The following is a 14,271-nucleotide window of genomic DNA, read 5'->3' on the forward strand; positions in this document are numbered from 1 at the left end:
ACCTTCCAGGGTATTCTTTCTGTGGTCCAGGAACAAACTTGGATAAAAGATTAGATGAGGCTGACAATCCTAAACCTTGGTCTAAACCTATAAATAGGGTTGATGAAGTGTGTATGAAGCATGATATTGCTTATGGGAATACCACTACATTGGATGAAAAACATGAAGCAGACAGAGAAATGTTGTATAATTTGTCTTTGATACGAAATCCTACATTGAGAGAGAAAGTTGATAGGTTTATTTTGAAAAAAATGATGTGTTAAATTGAAACTTGGTCTTGGTTATTCCCCAAAAAACTATTAAACTCCAATGATGTTATCAAGACTGAGGAGCTTTTGGCTAATGAATTACATAAACCTATAATCACAAAGTTTAAAAGAAGGAAAGTTTATTCTAAATACACCGACCACATATGGTCCGCTGATTTAATCGAACTAAATAATGATAAGGGATACAGGTATGCTTTAACCGTTATTGATTTGAGGAGTAGATTTGCCTGGGTTGTTCCTTTGAAAAACAAAAGGGGTAATACTCTTATGTTAGCTTTCAGTGGAATATTTAGTAAAAGTAAAAGAAAACCAAAGAAGTTATGGACTGACGAGGGAACAGAGTTCTATAACAAAATATTTATGAAATTTCTTAAGGGGGAGGGTATTAAATTATACAGCACCTTTAATGAAGGAAAGGCAGTTGTTATTGAGCGTTTTAATCGCACTTTGAAAGAGAAACTATATAAAAAATTCACACAACTCGGTTCTCAACAATGGGTATATTTAATCCAGAATATTGTAGATAATTACAATAATACAGTTCATTCATCAACAAAATCAAAACCATCGGAAACATTTACAAAATTAGAATATGAAAAGGAGATTAATTTGAGAAAGCCCAAGTTCAAAGTTGGTGATATTGTAAGAATATACAGATGGAAAAGTCATTTTGAGAAAGGTTATACAAAGAGATGGACTAATGAATTATTTAAAATTGTTGATGTAATGGATACAGTCCCTTGGACTTACAAATTATATGATATGAATGGGGAAGAAATCTTGGGTTCATTTTACTCACAAGAATTACAAAAAACAAAACTGATAAGCCATTAAACAACAACCATCCATACTTTTATCCACCCCACCCAGATTAGTTAATTTAATTACTCGTAAAAAAAAATTTCATAAGCAAATAAGAGAATTAATTTAAATACCGGTGAGTTGGGTAAAAAAGATGGAAATATTTTTGAGTGGACGGAAAACTTTGATGGTTGTCAGGAAAATATATACTTTAATTTAAAAATGGTGTGTGGCACAGGAGGTGCTCAGACAAGAACATTGAGGGAGGTTTACCATTTTATCTTAGCTCAGTTAAAATATCTTGATAAAGAACCAAACTCAAACATCTTCTTTGTTAATATATTAGATGGTGATGGTAGTGGTAAGATAATTAAATTATTTCCTACGCATAAACAAATATTTGTAGGATCATTGTTTGAGTGGTCTACTCGGGATCATTGATATTAAGAGAGTGAGAGGGAGCAAATATTCGTAGAATCATTGTTTGAGTGGTCTAATGAACAACATTGAGAATAAGAGTATGTCAAAAGGCTAAAAGGTTCGTAAAGAACAGGGTGGGGGAAATAGAGGTGTTTTGGGGAAATGAGGGTGAGAGAAAAATTAACATGTAAGTCAATGGGAAAATGAGGGTGGTCCAGGAACAACATTATTATCCTACTGATGCTAACGAGTCTGGGAAGGGAATTATAAAGATCTTCAAACAATTTGAAATCAATAATTCGACTGTCCGGAAGATCATCTACAAGTGGAGAAGATTCCAAACAACTGCCAACTTGTTCAGGCCAGGCCGCCCCAACAACTTCAGCCCGAGAGCAGACCGCAAGATGCTGAAAGAACTCTCTAAGAACCCCAGAATGTCATCACGGGACCTACAGGTAGCTCTTGCCACTGTTGATGTCAAAGTGCACGAGTCTACCATTAGAAAGAGGCTGCACAAATTTGATCTACATGGGAGGTGTGCCAGGAGGAAACCTTTGCTGTCCAGAAAGAACATCAGGGCAAGACTAAAGTTTGCCAATGAACACCAAGGCAAAGACCAGCACTTCTGGAACAATGTGCTCTGGACAGATGAGTCAAAGGTGGAGCTATTTGGCCACAGTACCAGAAGACATGTTTGGCGAAAACCAAAGCCAGCATTTGACCACAAGAACCTGATACCAACTGTAAAGCATGGTGGTGGAAATATTATGGTTTGGGGCATCTTTGCTGCATCAGGGCCTGGGCAACTCATAGAATCCACGATGAATTCTTCATTGTACCAGAGGGTGCTTGAGGATAATGTGAGGCCATCTGTCGGAAAGTTGAAGCTTAACCGAAGGTGGACCTTGCAACATGACAATGACCCTAACATACCAGTAAATCCACCAAGGAATGGCTAAAAAGAAAGAAATGGAGGGTTCTGGAATGGCCAAGTCAAAGCCCGGATCTAAATCCCATCGAGATGTTGTGGGGGGATTTGAAATGAGCTGTGCATGCAAGAAACCCCTCAAACATCACACAGCTGAAAGAATTCTGCATGGAGGAGTGGGCAAAAATTTCTCCCAGTCGATGTCAGAGACTGGTAGACAGTTATAAGAAACGCCTACTTGAGGTTGTTTCTGCCAAAGGGGGCAATACCACCTATTAGAGCCAAGGGTGTACTTACTTTTTCCACATGCGAAATTTGCATTTATGTTTATTTAAATTATACAATGGACTACAAAATGTAAATGTTTCATGATATTTGTTATATTATATCATCTTTATCTACCAATATTGTTGAAATGAAGATCAAATAGCTGTATGTTGAAATATGTTGAAAAAGTCAAAACTTTACATGGGGTGTACTTACTTTTTCACGTGACTGACTTGGACTTCCGTTTCCGGTCTTGCTGGCGAGGGTTCGTTTTTTCGCAGCTCCACACGCTCGCCATCGAAATCGAAGTTAAGTAATTGTTCCCATTTTGTATTTTCGTTAAAACTGTATTTATTTTATGGTGTATGTACGTATATTGTCCCGACAAAGATTTTCGGTGCAAATCTTTCATACCTGTATTGAAAATCGTGTTAATTCGTGTCGTCTTGAGGCCTTGTACAGTGTACACTGTACAACCTTGAGGCTTTGTTTTTCTCTCAGCGCCTGTCGTTTGTGATCCAATAACTTTCGTTCTCTGTTTTCCCAGTCTTTCCACCCCAAAGCCTACTTCCTTATGTAAAACTCAACTCAAAAAAACAAAAAAAAAAGACATTACCTTCTCTGTGCTCATTCGTTTATTCATTCTTATTCGTTCGTTCGTTCTTCGACCACGTGTTTCTCCCCCATTTCCCCAGATAGATTGTCAAATTTCAACTCGTTATTTTATCGTCCATGCGATATTGTTTGATTTATAGTTAGTTTTGGTTTGAATTTCCTGTAACTCGTAATTAATTAATCGTGTTCTGCTCCTCGTGTGTGGCCTTGTAGTTGTACCCCCGTCGGTGTTTTGTTAACTTAAGCGTGTTTTGCTTGGCTCTTAGTTTTTTCCCTTCTACCCCGAACATAATACTCTGTCTAACGTTCTAAATCCCCCCCCCCCCCCCAAAAAAACAAAACAAAAAAAACATTTATTTTCTTTTCTCCACGTGTACTGTTGTCTCATCCTGTATTTTCTGTCCAGGTGTGCTGTTCGCCCCGCCCCCATTATCTCCTTGCCATCCACCGTTTGCCCTGTTCACGTGACTCGTGGTGGTCCCTCTCGGCTCTCCCCCCGTTGGTATTTTTGTGCATATAAGATTGTTCACAGTTCTGTTTAAATATTATTTAAATATGTTTAACCTTTCCCCTTCTGTGTTTTATTCAGTGGTATATTACAACACGCTGTTTTTCTTCCTATTTAAAAGGCTTTTCTCAATTTCCTCTCCAACTCATTCCACTTCAAAAAAAAGAAATTCAATATCTTATACGTCTCCCTCACTACATGGTCTAAATTCACATTCATTCCATCCCTCCTCCATCGTTCTGAATCGGATTGCTAACTTGAAAATCACAACAAACCCAATTTGTTATCAATGTTCGTCTTTCATTAATCATCCACTTTCCAAACTCCCCTCTTGCCCCTCCCATCCAAATCCCCCCCCTTGCACCTACACTCCTAAAATCCCCCCTTGCCCCTCCACTCTTAAACTCCCCCTTGCCCCTCCACTCCTGAACTCCCCCCTTGCCCTTCCCCTCCTAAACTCCCCCCTTGCCCCTCCCCTCCTAATCCCCCCCCTTGCCCCTCCACTCCTGATCTCCCCCCTTGCCCTTCCCCTCCTAAACTCCCCCCTTGCCCCTCCCCTCCAAATCCCCCCCCTTGCCCCTACACTCCTAAACTCCCCTCTTGCCCCTCCACTTCTAAACTTCCCCCTTGCCCCTTCCCTCAAAAACTCCCCCCTTGCCCCTCCCCTCCTAAACTCCCCCCTCACTCCTCCCCTTCAAAACTCCCCCCCCAATCCCTCCCATTCAATTCTCCCCCCATACCATTCCTCTCCAATTCTCCCTCCTCCCCCCTCCTCCTCCAAGCTGCCTCCTCCCCACTTCGTCTCCCTTCTATCTCATACCTCCACCCCCCCAAACCTTCTACTTTCCTCTGCCCCCCCTCAAACAACTCCTCACTGTGCCTCATCCCTTCACCATCAAACCTTTCATCCTCCTCATCCTTCCCTTTCTTGGAACTCTTCTGCAACATCTGACACACTATCAACTGCTCTCCCTACTTCCCCCTCTCATCCTTCATCTTACCCTACTCCTCCCCTCCCCTTTCCTGTACCCGATGCTCCCCCTCTCTCTTCATTAACGGTATGGACCTCAAACATCCGGGGCCTTCGCTCAAACCTGACTGATCTCTCCATACAGGTTGCTTCTGACAATCCAGACTTGATCTGCTTAACAGAGACTTTCCTCCTTCAAGATGTCTCTGATTCCTTAATATCTCTTCCTGGTTACTCCCTCCTCCGGTATGATAGACCTGAGCCTCGGCCTGGTGGTGGGGTGGCTATCTTTGTCAAAAACTCTCTTCCTCACTCTCCTTGCACTGCCCTCTTTCCTCCTCACCCACAGGAGTACCTCTGGTTACGGCTTCCTCTCCGCTCCCACCTTTTGTTCATATGTGTTCTGTACCGTCCCCCAAACAGTGAGACTCCATCTACATTTCACTGTCTGACAACATGGACCAACTTCTATCCACTCATCCCAACTCTCTCTTCCTCATATGTGGTGATTTCAACTGTCATCATGCCACCTGGTTGGGTGTGGGTTCCTCTCTCACCAGTCATGGCACCTCAGCAAAGGACTTCTGTGACTCACTGGGATTGACACAATCTGTCAATTTCCCGACCCGGATCTCAGCCAATGGAGTATCTTCTCTTCTAGACTTGATTATGACAAACTTCCCTGCTAATGTCTGCTGCTCTTCTTCTGCTCCAATCGGTTCTTCTGATCATGTGCTTGTCAAAGTGGACATCTCTCTGGCCATTCTCAGAGAGCCTCCTCAGCGTCGACGAGTCTGGAATTTCACTCAGTCCAACTGGGACGGTCTTCAAGCAGCCATCAATCGTCTGGATTGGTCTCCCATCTCCACTGCCTCTGACATCAATTCTTCCTGGGAATTCTTCCAAAGCAAACTGATCTCTCTCATGCACAGATTTATCCCATCTCGCCTTCAGTTGTCTTACCCTTCCTCCCGTCCATGGTACACTGAATCTTGTGGTGAGGCAGTTGCCCTGAAACAACTTGCTTTTGCCTCTTGGAAGGCTAATCCAACTGAAGGCAATCTCAGTTCCTTCCACCAAGCTCGGAACAAGTGTGTGTCTACCCTCAGGAGTGCCAGGAAGCACTATCTCTCCTCACTCAAGAATGAACTCTCAAACCTGTCTCCTTCCTCCAAATCCTGGTGGCGTCTGGTCAAATCCGTTTCTGGTGTTTGTTCCCCCTCCATCCCCTCCCTTACCTCAAATGGCCACACAGTTGACATCACACGTGACAAAGCCGAATGCCTCAACTCTGTGTTCGCCTCAAAATCCTTAGTCCCAAACCCATCTCTCTCTGTTCCCACCTTTCCCAGTCGAACCCAACTGCTCCTGGACTCTGTGTCCTTCTCTCCTGACAAGGTGGAGGAGTTTTTGTCAAATCTCGACTCTGATTCTGCAACTGGACCAGACGGCATCAGCCCACGGGTCCTAAAATCCTGCTCTGCCGCTCTATCTCACCCTCTCTCTGTTCTTTTCACCCTATCTTTTGCTCAAGGTCATCTGCCAGCATCCTGGAAATCAGCTAACATTACCGCTTTACATAAAAAAGGTGCAAAAACAGATCCTTGCAACTACAGACCAATCAGCCTGCTCCCAATTATCAGCAAAGTCATGGAATCCATCATTGCTTCGGATATGAAATCTTTCCTCTTCTCCAATGGCTTGATCTCTGACCATCAATTTGGTTTCAGACCAGGTCACTCTACTCTGGACATGCTGCTTCTGCTGTCTCAACAATGGATGGAGGTCCTCAATGCCAAACAGGAAATCAGAGCTGTCTCCCTTGACATATCACGGGCCTTTGATACGGTCTGGCACCCAGCTCTGCTCACCAAACTCTCCTCCTATGGTATCCATGGAAATCTCCATGCATGGCTTGCGGACTTCCTCTCTGGTCGTAGTCAACGTGTGGCCCTGAATGGATTTCTCTCATCTCCCCATCCTGTTCAGGCTGGAGCTCCCCAAGGAAGTGTGCTGGGCCCTGTGCTTTTTCTGGTCTTTATCAATGATCTCTCCGACTCTCTGGAAAATCCTCTCTATCTCTTTGCTGATGACTCCACTCTCTGCCGCTCCATTCCTCTTCCCTCAGATCGGCAGTCTGCAGCCTCCTCACTCTCTGAAGACCTGGACAAAATCACAGACTGGTCAAACAAGTGGAACATGTCTTTCAATCCTGACAAATCTCACTCTCTTACTATGTCTCTCCGAAAAGATCGACTGGACAACCCTCCCATCTACTTTCTCAACAATCCTCTCCAAGAAGTTCTGTCGCTCAAGCTTTTGGGTCTCACTATCTGCCATGATCTTTCTTGGGAAAACCACATTTCCAAGCTGGCCTCCAAAGCCAGTCGCCGACTGGGCATCCTCCGTCGTGCGAAGTCCTTCCTCGGCACACCTGAGCTCCTCACCACATACAAGGCTTTCATCCGCAGCTCAATGGAATACTGTTCTCCCCTATGGGCTGGTGCTCCTGCCTCACACCTGGCTCGGCTTCACGCTGTTGAATCCAAAGCTTTCAAAATCATTGGAATCTCCCACGATGAAGCTATCTCTGAGGGCCTTTCACTCACTCACCGCAGGCAGGTAGGTGGTCTTTCTGTCTTCTACCGACTCCTCTCCGGCCTTGCTCCCCCAGCTCTCTCTGTGCTCTGTCCCCCAAATATTCCTACAGGTCGCACAAGATCTGCCAGCAACCCTCTGATGGTTAAACTGCCGAAATCTCGGCTCTCTGCTCACCTTCACTCTTTCATGCCTCTTTTCTCCCGCCTCTGGAACAAACTCCCACACTCCCTTCAATCCCTCTCCTCCCTCCAGGTCTTTAAAACAGCTGTTCACCACCATCTCTTATCTTCCCCCATCCAAAACCTTGATCTTTTCTACCCCCACTAATTCACCCCAGATCCACCTTGTTTGAAATTCCAACTTCTTTCCTGGAAATCCTGGCAGTGTCCATATGTTTATACCTCTCCCACCCCCCCCCCCCCTTCACATGCCTCCCCCCCAAAGCCCTCTCCATCCCACAGATCTCTCGATGTCTCCATGTCTCTCGGTCCCTGCTCTCAAATGTTGTGTTTGTGTCCTTCCACCTCTCTCCCCATCATGTCTACCGCTCCCGATGTTATTTGTTTTATGTGTCTGTTTGTCTTTCTGTGTGATTAATGTTCGCTCTTTCACGAGCCTCGATCTTGTATACAACAAAAAAAAAAAAAAAAAAAAAAAAAAAACTGTACATGAGTGCGTCTCCAATACTTCTACTAAAAACCTGACAATGGGTTCAAAATTTCAAATTGAGGTTCACTCATAACTTTTATCTTTATTAGAATCTTCAAACACTGCCACAATACACAAAACATTGCAAAAGATAAAATCACAATGCGAAGTTCATGAAAATTGCTTGGATACATAACCCTATGCTCAGAGTAACATTCATCACTTTGGTTGTTTTCATTGGTTGTCGCAGCAGCAACAGTAAGGCTTGAAGGTTCATCATCTAATGTCATACCCTTTCTATTTGAAAAAAAAAAAAAATCCTCATTTGGTCAGCAGAAACTTGTGAGCATTTAAAAACATTTTTCCCCCCTATTTTAAGCATCAGCATTTGCAGCTTGTAATCTTATCATTCCATTTCATGAAATATCAACCCGTTTTTACATTCAAAGTGTACTATTCGCTTCTGCACGGATTGTAAGATTTTTTTTTTCTAAGGGAGGGTGGGGAGTAGGTGATAAATGTTGTTCCTGGGACAAAACCATTTAACATGGGAAATCCCTATCTAATGTCGTTTACCCCCCTGTCTTTTCCCACTTTTGGAAAACACCCCTATTAATCCAAAAGACTCTATGAGCCTTTTGACCTTTTGAACCATGAGCTTATTGGCCTTATGAGCCAATTAATCTACTTGGGCTAATACATAATGAAGATATTTTAATTGAGCTAGGGCTGAATGGTAAACCCATCTTGATGTACCAGGCTGAACACTAACAGCTTGGAACCAATCCTTCATTGAACCTCCAAATCTCCATTCACTTACATGTAAATTTTCCTCTCACCATCACTTTTCTTCATTTCCCCTTAACACCTCTATTCCTTCCCCCCTTGGTCTTATGGTACTCTTACTATCAATGATCCCGGGTAGACCACTCAAACATCGATCCTACAAATATTTGTTTATGTGTGGGAAATAATTTAATTATCTTACCACTCCCTTCACCATCTAATATATTAACAAAAAAGATGTTTGAGTTTGGTTCTTTATCAAGATATTTTAACTGAGCTAAGATAAAATGGTAAACCTCCCTCAATGTTCTTACACACCATTTTTTCATTATATACAGAGACTCAACGAACATGAATGTTTTACCAGAGAAACCAGTTTTACTCTTCTCTTGCCTGAAGCAAAAATATTATGTCTTAGTCAAGTGATATTTTTAAACATTAAATCCCATAAAGAATGTTAATTCCCTTCCTTGAAGGGACACACCCGGAATTTTCAAGAAACTCATTGCCTCCATGATGTCATTAAATTTCCCCATCCCAGCTATATTAACTGAACCTCACTTGAGGTGGTTTCATTCGAAAAATGTTTTCCAACGTTGGAGATGACATTGAGTTTGAAGCTTTATCGCAAGACAGGTAAGTTTTTTTTGTTTTAACGATTAATTATTCATTGTTTTATATAGAACATGATTAACAATTATTGTTTTTTAACAGCCTCTCAATAATTATTGTTTTTTTCTCTTTTTTTAACAGCCTCTCTTTATCAAAGTTGGTGGTTGATGTTGAAAATGAAGCCAATAATTATCACCAACAAAGGGAGAATCTGAATGAAACCCTTACAGAATTAACTGAAGTTTGGAGACATAATAAGATGGCTGGGTGTTTGGACAGCCTCTCACACCCTTTAATATTTCCCAAAGCTGTCTCAACAGAACAAATGACTGGCAATGAATTTCACAACCTTGAAGTTCCGAGGAGTGCTAATTCATTCCCTACCCATGTGAGTTTAAAATTTCCATCTTGATAAACTCTATTTCTCTGTTAGATTCAACTTTACTTATTACAAATTTTACAGTTTCTCGCTTTGTTTTCCAACAGAACATTACTTCAATAGCTGAGATGATAGTTGAGATCGATGATCACAACTATGAGTGGAATTATTTTGAGATCCCAAAGAGTGGTTATTTACTACCAACCTGCGATACCCTACATTTTCAACTCAACGAGCTTGACATCAAGCTCGATTTTTTAGAGGTATGCGTGGGTGTGCGATTCATAATACTCATAATATTCATTATTTTAAATCATTGAGGTATATAACATATTTTTCTCCTTGTCCCTCGTCTATAACATATATTTCTCCTTGTCCCTTGTCTTTAACAGAAAGAGATTCAAAACCTAAAGACATCTGATGAAAATACTTTTGACTTAAGCTGGGAAGAAGCTGATGGCTTGTGCTCGGAAGAAGCTGAATATATCCCTCAAGAAAAATGTTTTAATAATATGAATATTTTTATATTTTTAATATTTATATATATATGCTTTGTTCAAAATTATTTAATTATTAATTACAAAAAGAGAATAAAGGAAAAAAGGGAAAGGTGCGTCCCCCTCCCTTGACCCCCCCCCCCTCATCCCACCCCTCCCCTCCCCTTGTGTGTGTGGGGAAGGTGGGGGTGGGATGAGGGGGGATCAAGGGTGGGGGACGCACTGGGGGTGGGGGATGATGGGCATGGTCTGAGTGGGCGGGGTCTGTGTGGGCGGGGTCTGTGTGGGCGGGGTCTGTGTGGGCGTGGCTTATGATTATTATTTATTTATTTTTATTTATTTATTATTATTACCACTAATTAAATTAGTTAATCTGGGTGGGGTGAATAGAAATGTTGTTTAATGAATTATTAGCTTTGTTTTTTGTAATTCTTGTGAATAAAATGCCCCTAATATTTCTTCCCCATTCATATCATATAATTTGTAAGTCCAAGGGACTGTATCCATTATATCAACAATTTTAAATAATTCATTAGTCCACCTCTTTGTATAACCTTTTTCAAAATGGCTTTGCCATTTGTATATTCTTACCATATCACCAACTTTGAACTTGGGTTTTCTCAAATTAATCTCCTTTTCATATTCTAATTTTGTAAATGTTTCTGATGGTTTTGATTTTGTTGATGAATGAACTGTATTATTGTAATTATCGACAATATTCTGGATTAAATACACCCATTGTTGAGAACCGAGTTGTGTGAATTTTTTATATAGTTTCTCTTTCAAAGTGCGATTAAAACGCTCAATGACAACTGCTTTTCCTTCATTAAAGGTGCTGTATAATTTAATACCTTTCCCCTTCAGAAATTTCAGAAATATTTTGTTATAGAACTCTGTTCCCTCGTCAGTCCATAACTTCTTTGGTTTTCTTTTACTTTTACAAAATATTCCCCTGAAAGCTAACATAAGAGTATTACCCTTTTTGTTTTTCAACGGAACAACCCAGGCAAATCTACTCCTCAAATCAATAACGGTTAAAGCATACCTGTATCCCCTGTCATTATTCAATTCGATTAAATCAGCGGACCATATGTGGTCGGTGTATTTAGAATAAACTTTTCTTCTTTTAAACTTTGTGATTATAGGTTTGTGTAATTCATTAGCCAAAAGCTCCTCAGTCTTGATAACATCATTGGAGCCTAATAGTTTTTTTAGGGTGAATAACCAAGACCAAGTTTCAATTTAGCACTTATCATCTTTTTCACAATAAACGTATCAACTTTCTCTCTCAATGTAGGATTTCGTATCAAAGACAAATTATACAACATTTCTCTGTCTGCTTCATGTTTTTCATCCAATGTAGTGGTATTCCCATAAGCAATATCATGCTTCATACACACTTCATCAACCCTATTTATAGGTTTAGACCAAGGTTTAGGATTGTCAGCCTCATCTAATCTTTTCTCCAGGTTTGTTCCAGGACCACAGAAAGAATACCCTGGAAGGTGTAATTCCCCTGGAATTCCAGTTGTTGTAAATTTACTTCCTGACAGAAACCTTTGTATGTCTCCTCCACTTTTAGGAGAGATGAATTGGCACTTTTTAGAGCCACACACTTGACATATTCCTTTTTGATAAACTCTATTATTTTTAGCTTTAACATAGGAGATATTTTTAGATTTAGTTTTCTTTTTACATTTGAGACAATAACTCATATTTATTTTTCAGAAATATTAACAGACTTACATGAAGAAAATATTTCTTTTGATTTTTCCATTACCGTTTGTAATATAACCTTTAATATCATAAATACTTTAAGAATAGTTTTAAGATTTTCTTCCCCCATTTATTTAGGATTAAAATCAACAGTGAAAGTTATATCTATATCTTTCCCTTTCCTTATAGCTACTACCTTTTCAAAATACTCCTTACCCAACTTGTCTAATTTTAAAGTTTTTTTCTTCTTCACTCAAAACACTCATCTTAATCTTAATATCTAACCTTGAAAATTCTTCATCTAATTTTCTCAATTTTTCTTTTACTTCCATTTCATTTAACACCTTATCAACCATAAGAGTTATATCTACATCTATTCCTTTCCTTATAGCTACTACCTTTTCAAAATATTCTTCACCCAGCTTGTTTAATTTTAAAGTTTTCTCTTCTTCACTCAAAACACTCGTCTTAATCATTAAATCTACCCTTGAAAACTCTTTATTTAATTTCTCTAACCCTTCATTAATTTCTTCTTCATTTAATATTTTAACGTGTTCTTTTTCATCAACATCCCTTTTCTCTCTTTCCTCCTTCTCTTCTTCAACTCCTTCCTCATCCCTTGCTACCCTTGAGTTTGAGCCCCAAAGAATATTATACATATACTCATCTGGATTTTGAGATATTCTTGTATCTATAATTATTTTTCTCATAATAGGATACCAATAAGATTTGTTGATGATTTCTAAAAGAGTTTTATATTTCATAACTTTGAGAAGTTCATTTTTATTTAATATTTTAAACAAGTCTCGATTTGTGGGTTTAACAATATCAGTATAAGGCCAGTTTTTTATGACAACATTCCCATGTATATGCTCCAAATCATAAGGTATGTAATACCGAGCACCCTTTTCTTGTAGGTATCCTTGAATACAAAAATTATAATTCTCTTGTAGTCTTCTTCCTGCCATTTATGTATCAGAAATATATGTGAGATTAATATTATGACAGGTAATACCACCCCATCTTCCCACTACCAATTCGGTTTGTATTCCTCGGCTTTCTATCCTTATCTCATTACCTTCCTTCTTTGTCATGCTAACCATCGCTATACTATCATATATTTTTCTTTTCTTAAAATCATGTATTTGTTGTTTACTAATTGTACTTCCACATAAACCCTTATCCTCGCCAAGCGGATAATATTCTTCTTTACACAATTATTTTTTTCAATACCCGCATTACACAATTATTTTTCAATAAAGCCCGATGTGGCACGTTGTCTCTTAAGATACTTTGTCTCGACGAGACAAGAGGAAGGAATGTCAAGTAGTAGATTTGTTATTGCCTAAAGTTCAGTTATAGACGTTGGGTGCTAATGTGTTATGATTTATATGATGTCTAAAAATGCTATTTCATAAAGTAAATAAAGGGTTTTTGCTTCGTTTTAGTTTTGGATGAGGAAAGGTTTAAAATGAGGTCATGCTGGACAATGGTATACGTGTGCTTTTTTCAAGGCTGGTCATAAAACCACGCCCACATGCGCTTGTTTTTGCGTAATGCAAGTAGAATGACATGAACCTATCGTTAACTATATATATTTTGTTTTAATCTCAGCAACGCATGACTCTGTATAAACATGCTTTGGATTACTCATGTACACAAACCCATAAAATATATGGGTTTGTTTGGCTAAGCATACACTCTTCTCTTTGTGAGTTACAGTTCTGTTTTCTCGGAGCCCAGAAAAACAATTGGTCCAAATGATAAAGGAAAGGCTGACTCCCCCGAATGATAACGGTGGGAGGGACTCTCGCCAGTCGCTTCGTTCTCTCGGAGATTTTTCTGATAAATCGTATTTGGTATATAAGTGAATGAGAATCAATGCGTTGGCAGGAAGGCTTGACGTGGCATGAGACTGGCTCTTGCTATAGATGTCTTGGCCTCCTCCGGATCTGTATAAGTTGGTTCTTTAATAAAGCTGCGCCATTCCAGGCTATTGTGGACTTCTTTTGCAAACGAAGAGCTGATTCTTCACAGATGGTTCACACAATTCACGCCAAAAGCATCACACAATTCACACAATTTACGAGACTGATTCAAATCATGTAGGTCTTCTAAGTTTATTGAAAAATACCAATTATACCCTAAATCAGGCATATCATACCCACATTTATTAATTCGCATATTAACTATATGTCCTTCTTTATAAAATTCAATTGTAAGCTGGTAGTTAAATTCAATGAGGAAAGGTGTA

General features: G+C 39.9%; 2 protein-coding genes across 2 annotated transcripts in view; one reads left to right on the forward strand and one right to left on the reverse strand.

Moving 5' to 3' along the window:
* The window catches only part of LOC137429544 (histone-lysine N-methyltransferase SETD1B), a 237,926-nt gene that overhangs the window by 98,220 nt on the left and 125,435 nt on the right, over positions 1-14,271 (reverse strand). The gene's annotated exons all lie outside the window — the stretch shown is intronic.
* On the forward strand, positions 9,209-10,556 carry LOC137430981 (uncharacterized). Its single transcript, XM_078779561.1, has 4 exons — positions 9,209-9,449; positions 9,567-9,813; positions 9,912-10,067; positions 10,197-10,556. The coding sequence occupies exons 1-4, from the start codon at positions 9,397-9,399 to the stop codon at positions 10,431-10,433; spliced, it is 693 nt and encodes a 230-aa protein (XP_078635687.1). The 5' UTR covers positions 9,209-9,396; the 3' UTR covers positions 10,434-10,556.

The sequence above is a fragment of the Myxine glutinosa genome, chromosome 6 (assembly GCF_964187855.1).
Source record: "Myxine glutinosa chromosome 6, kmMyxGlut1.1, whole genome shotgun sequence".
NCBI classification, from domain to species: domain Eukaryota; kingdom Metazoa; phylum Chordata; class Myxini; order Myxiniformes; family Myxinidae; genus Myxine; species Myxine glutinosa.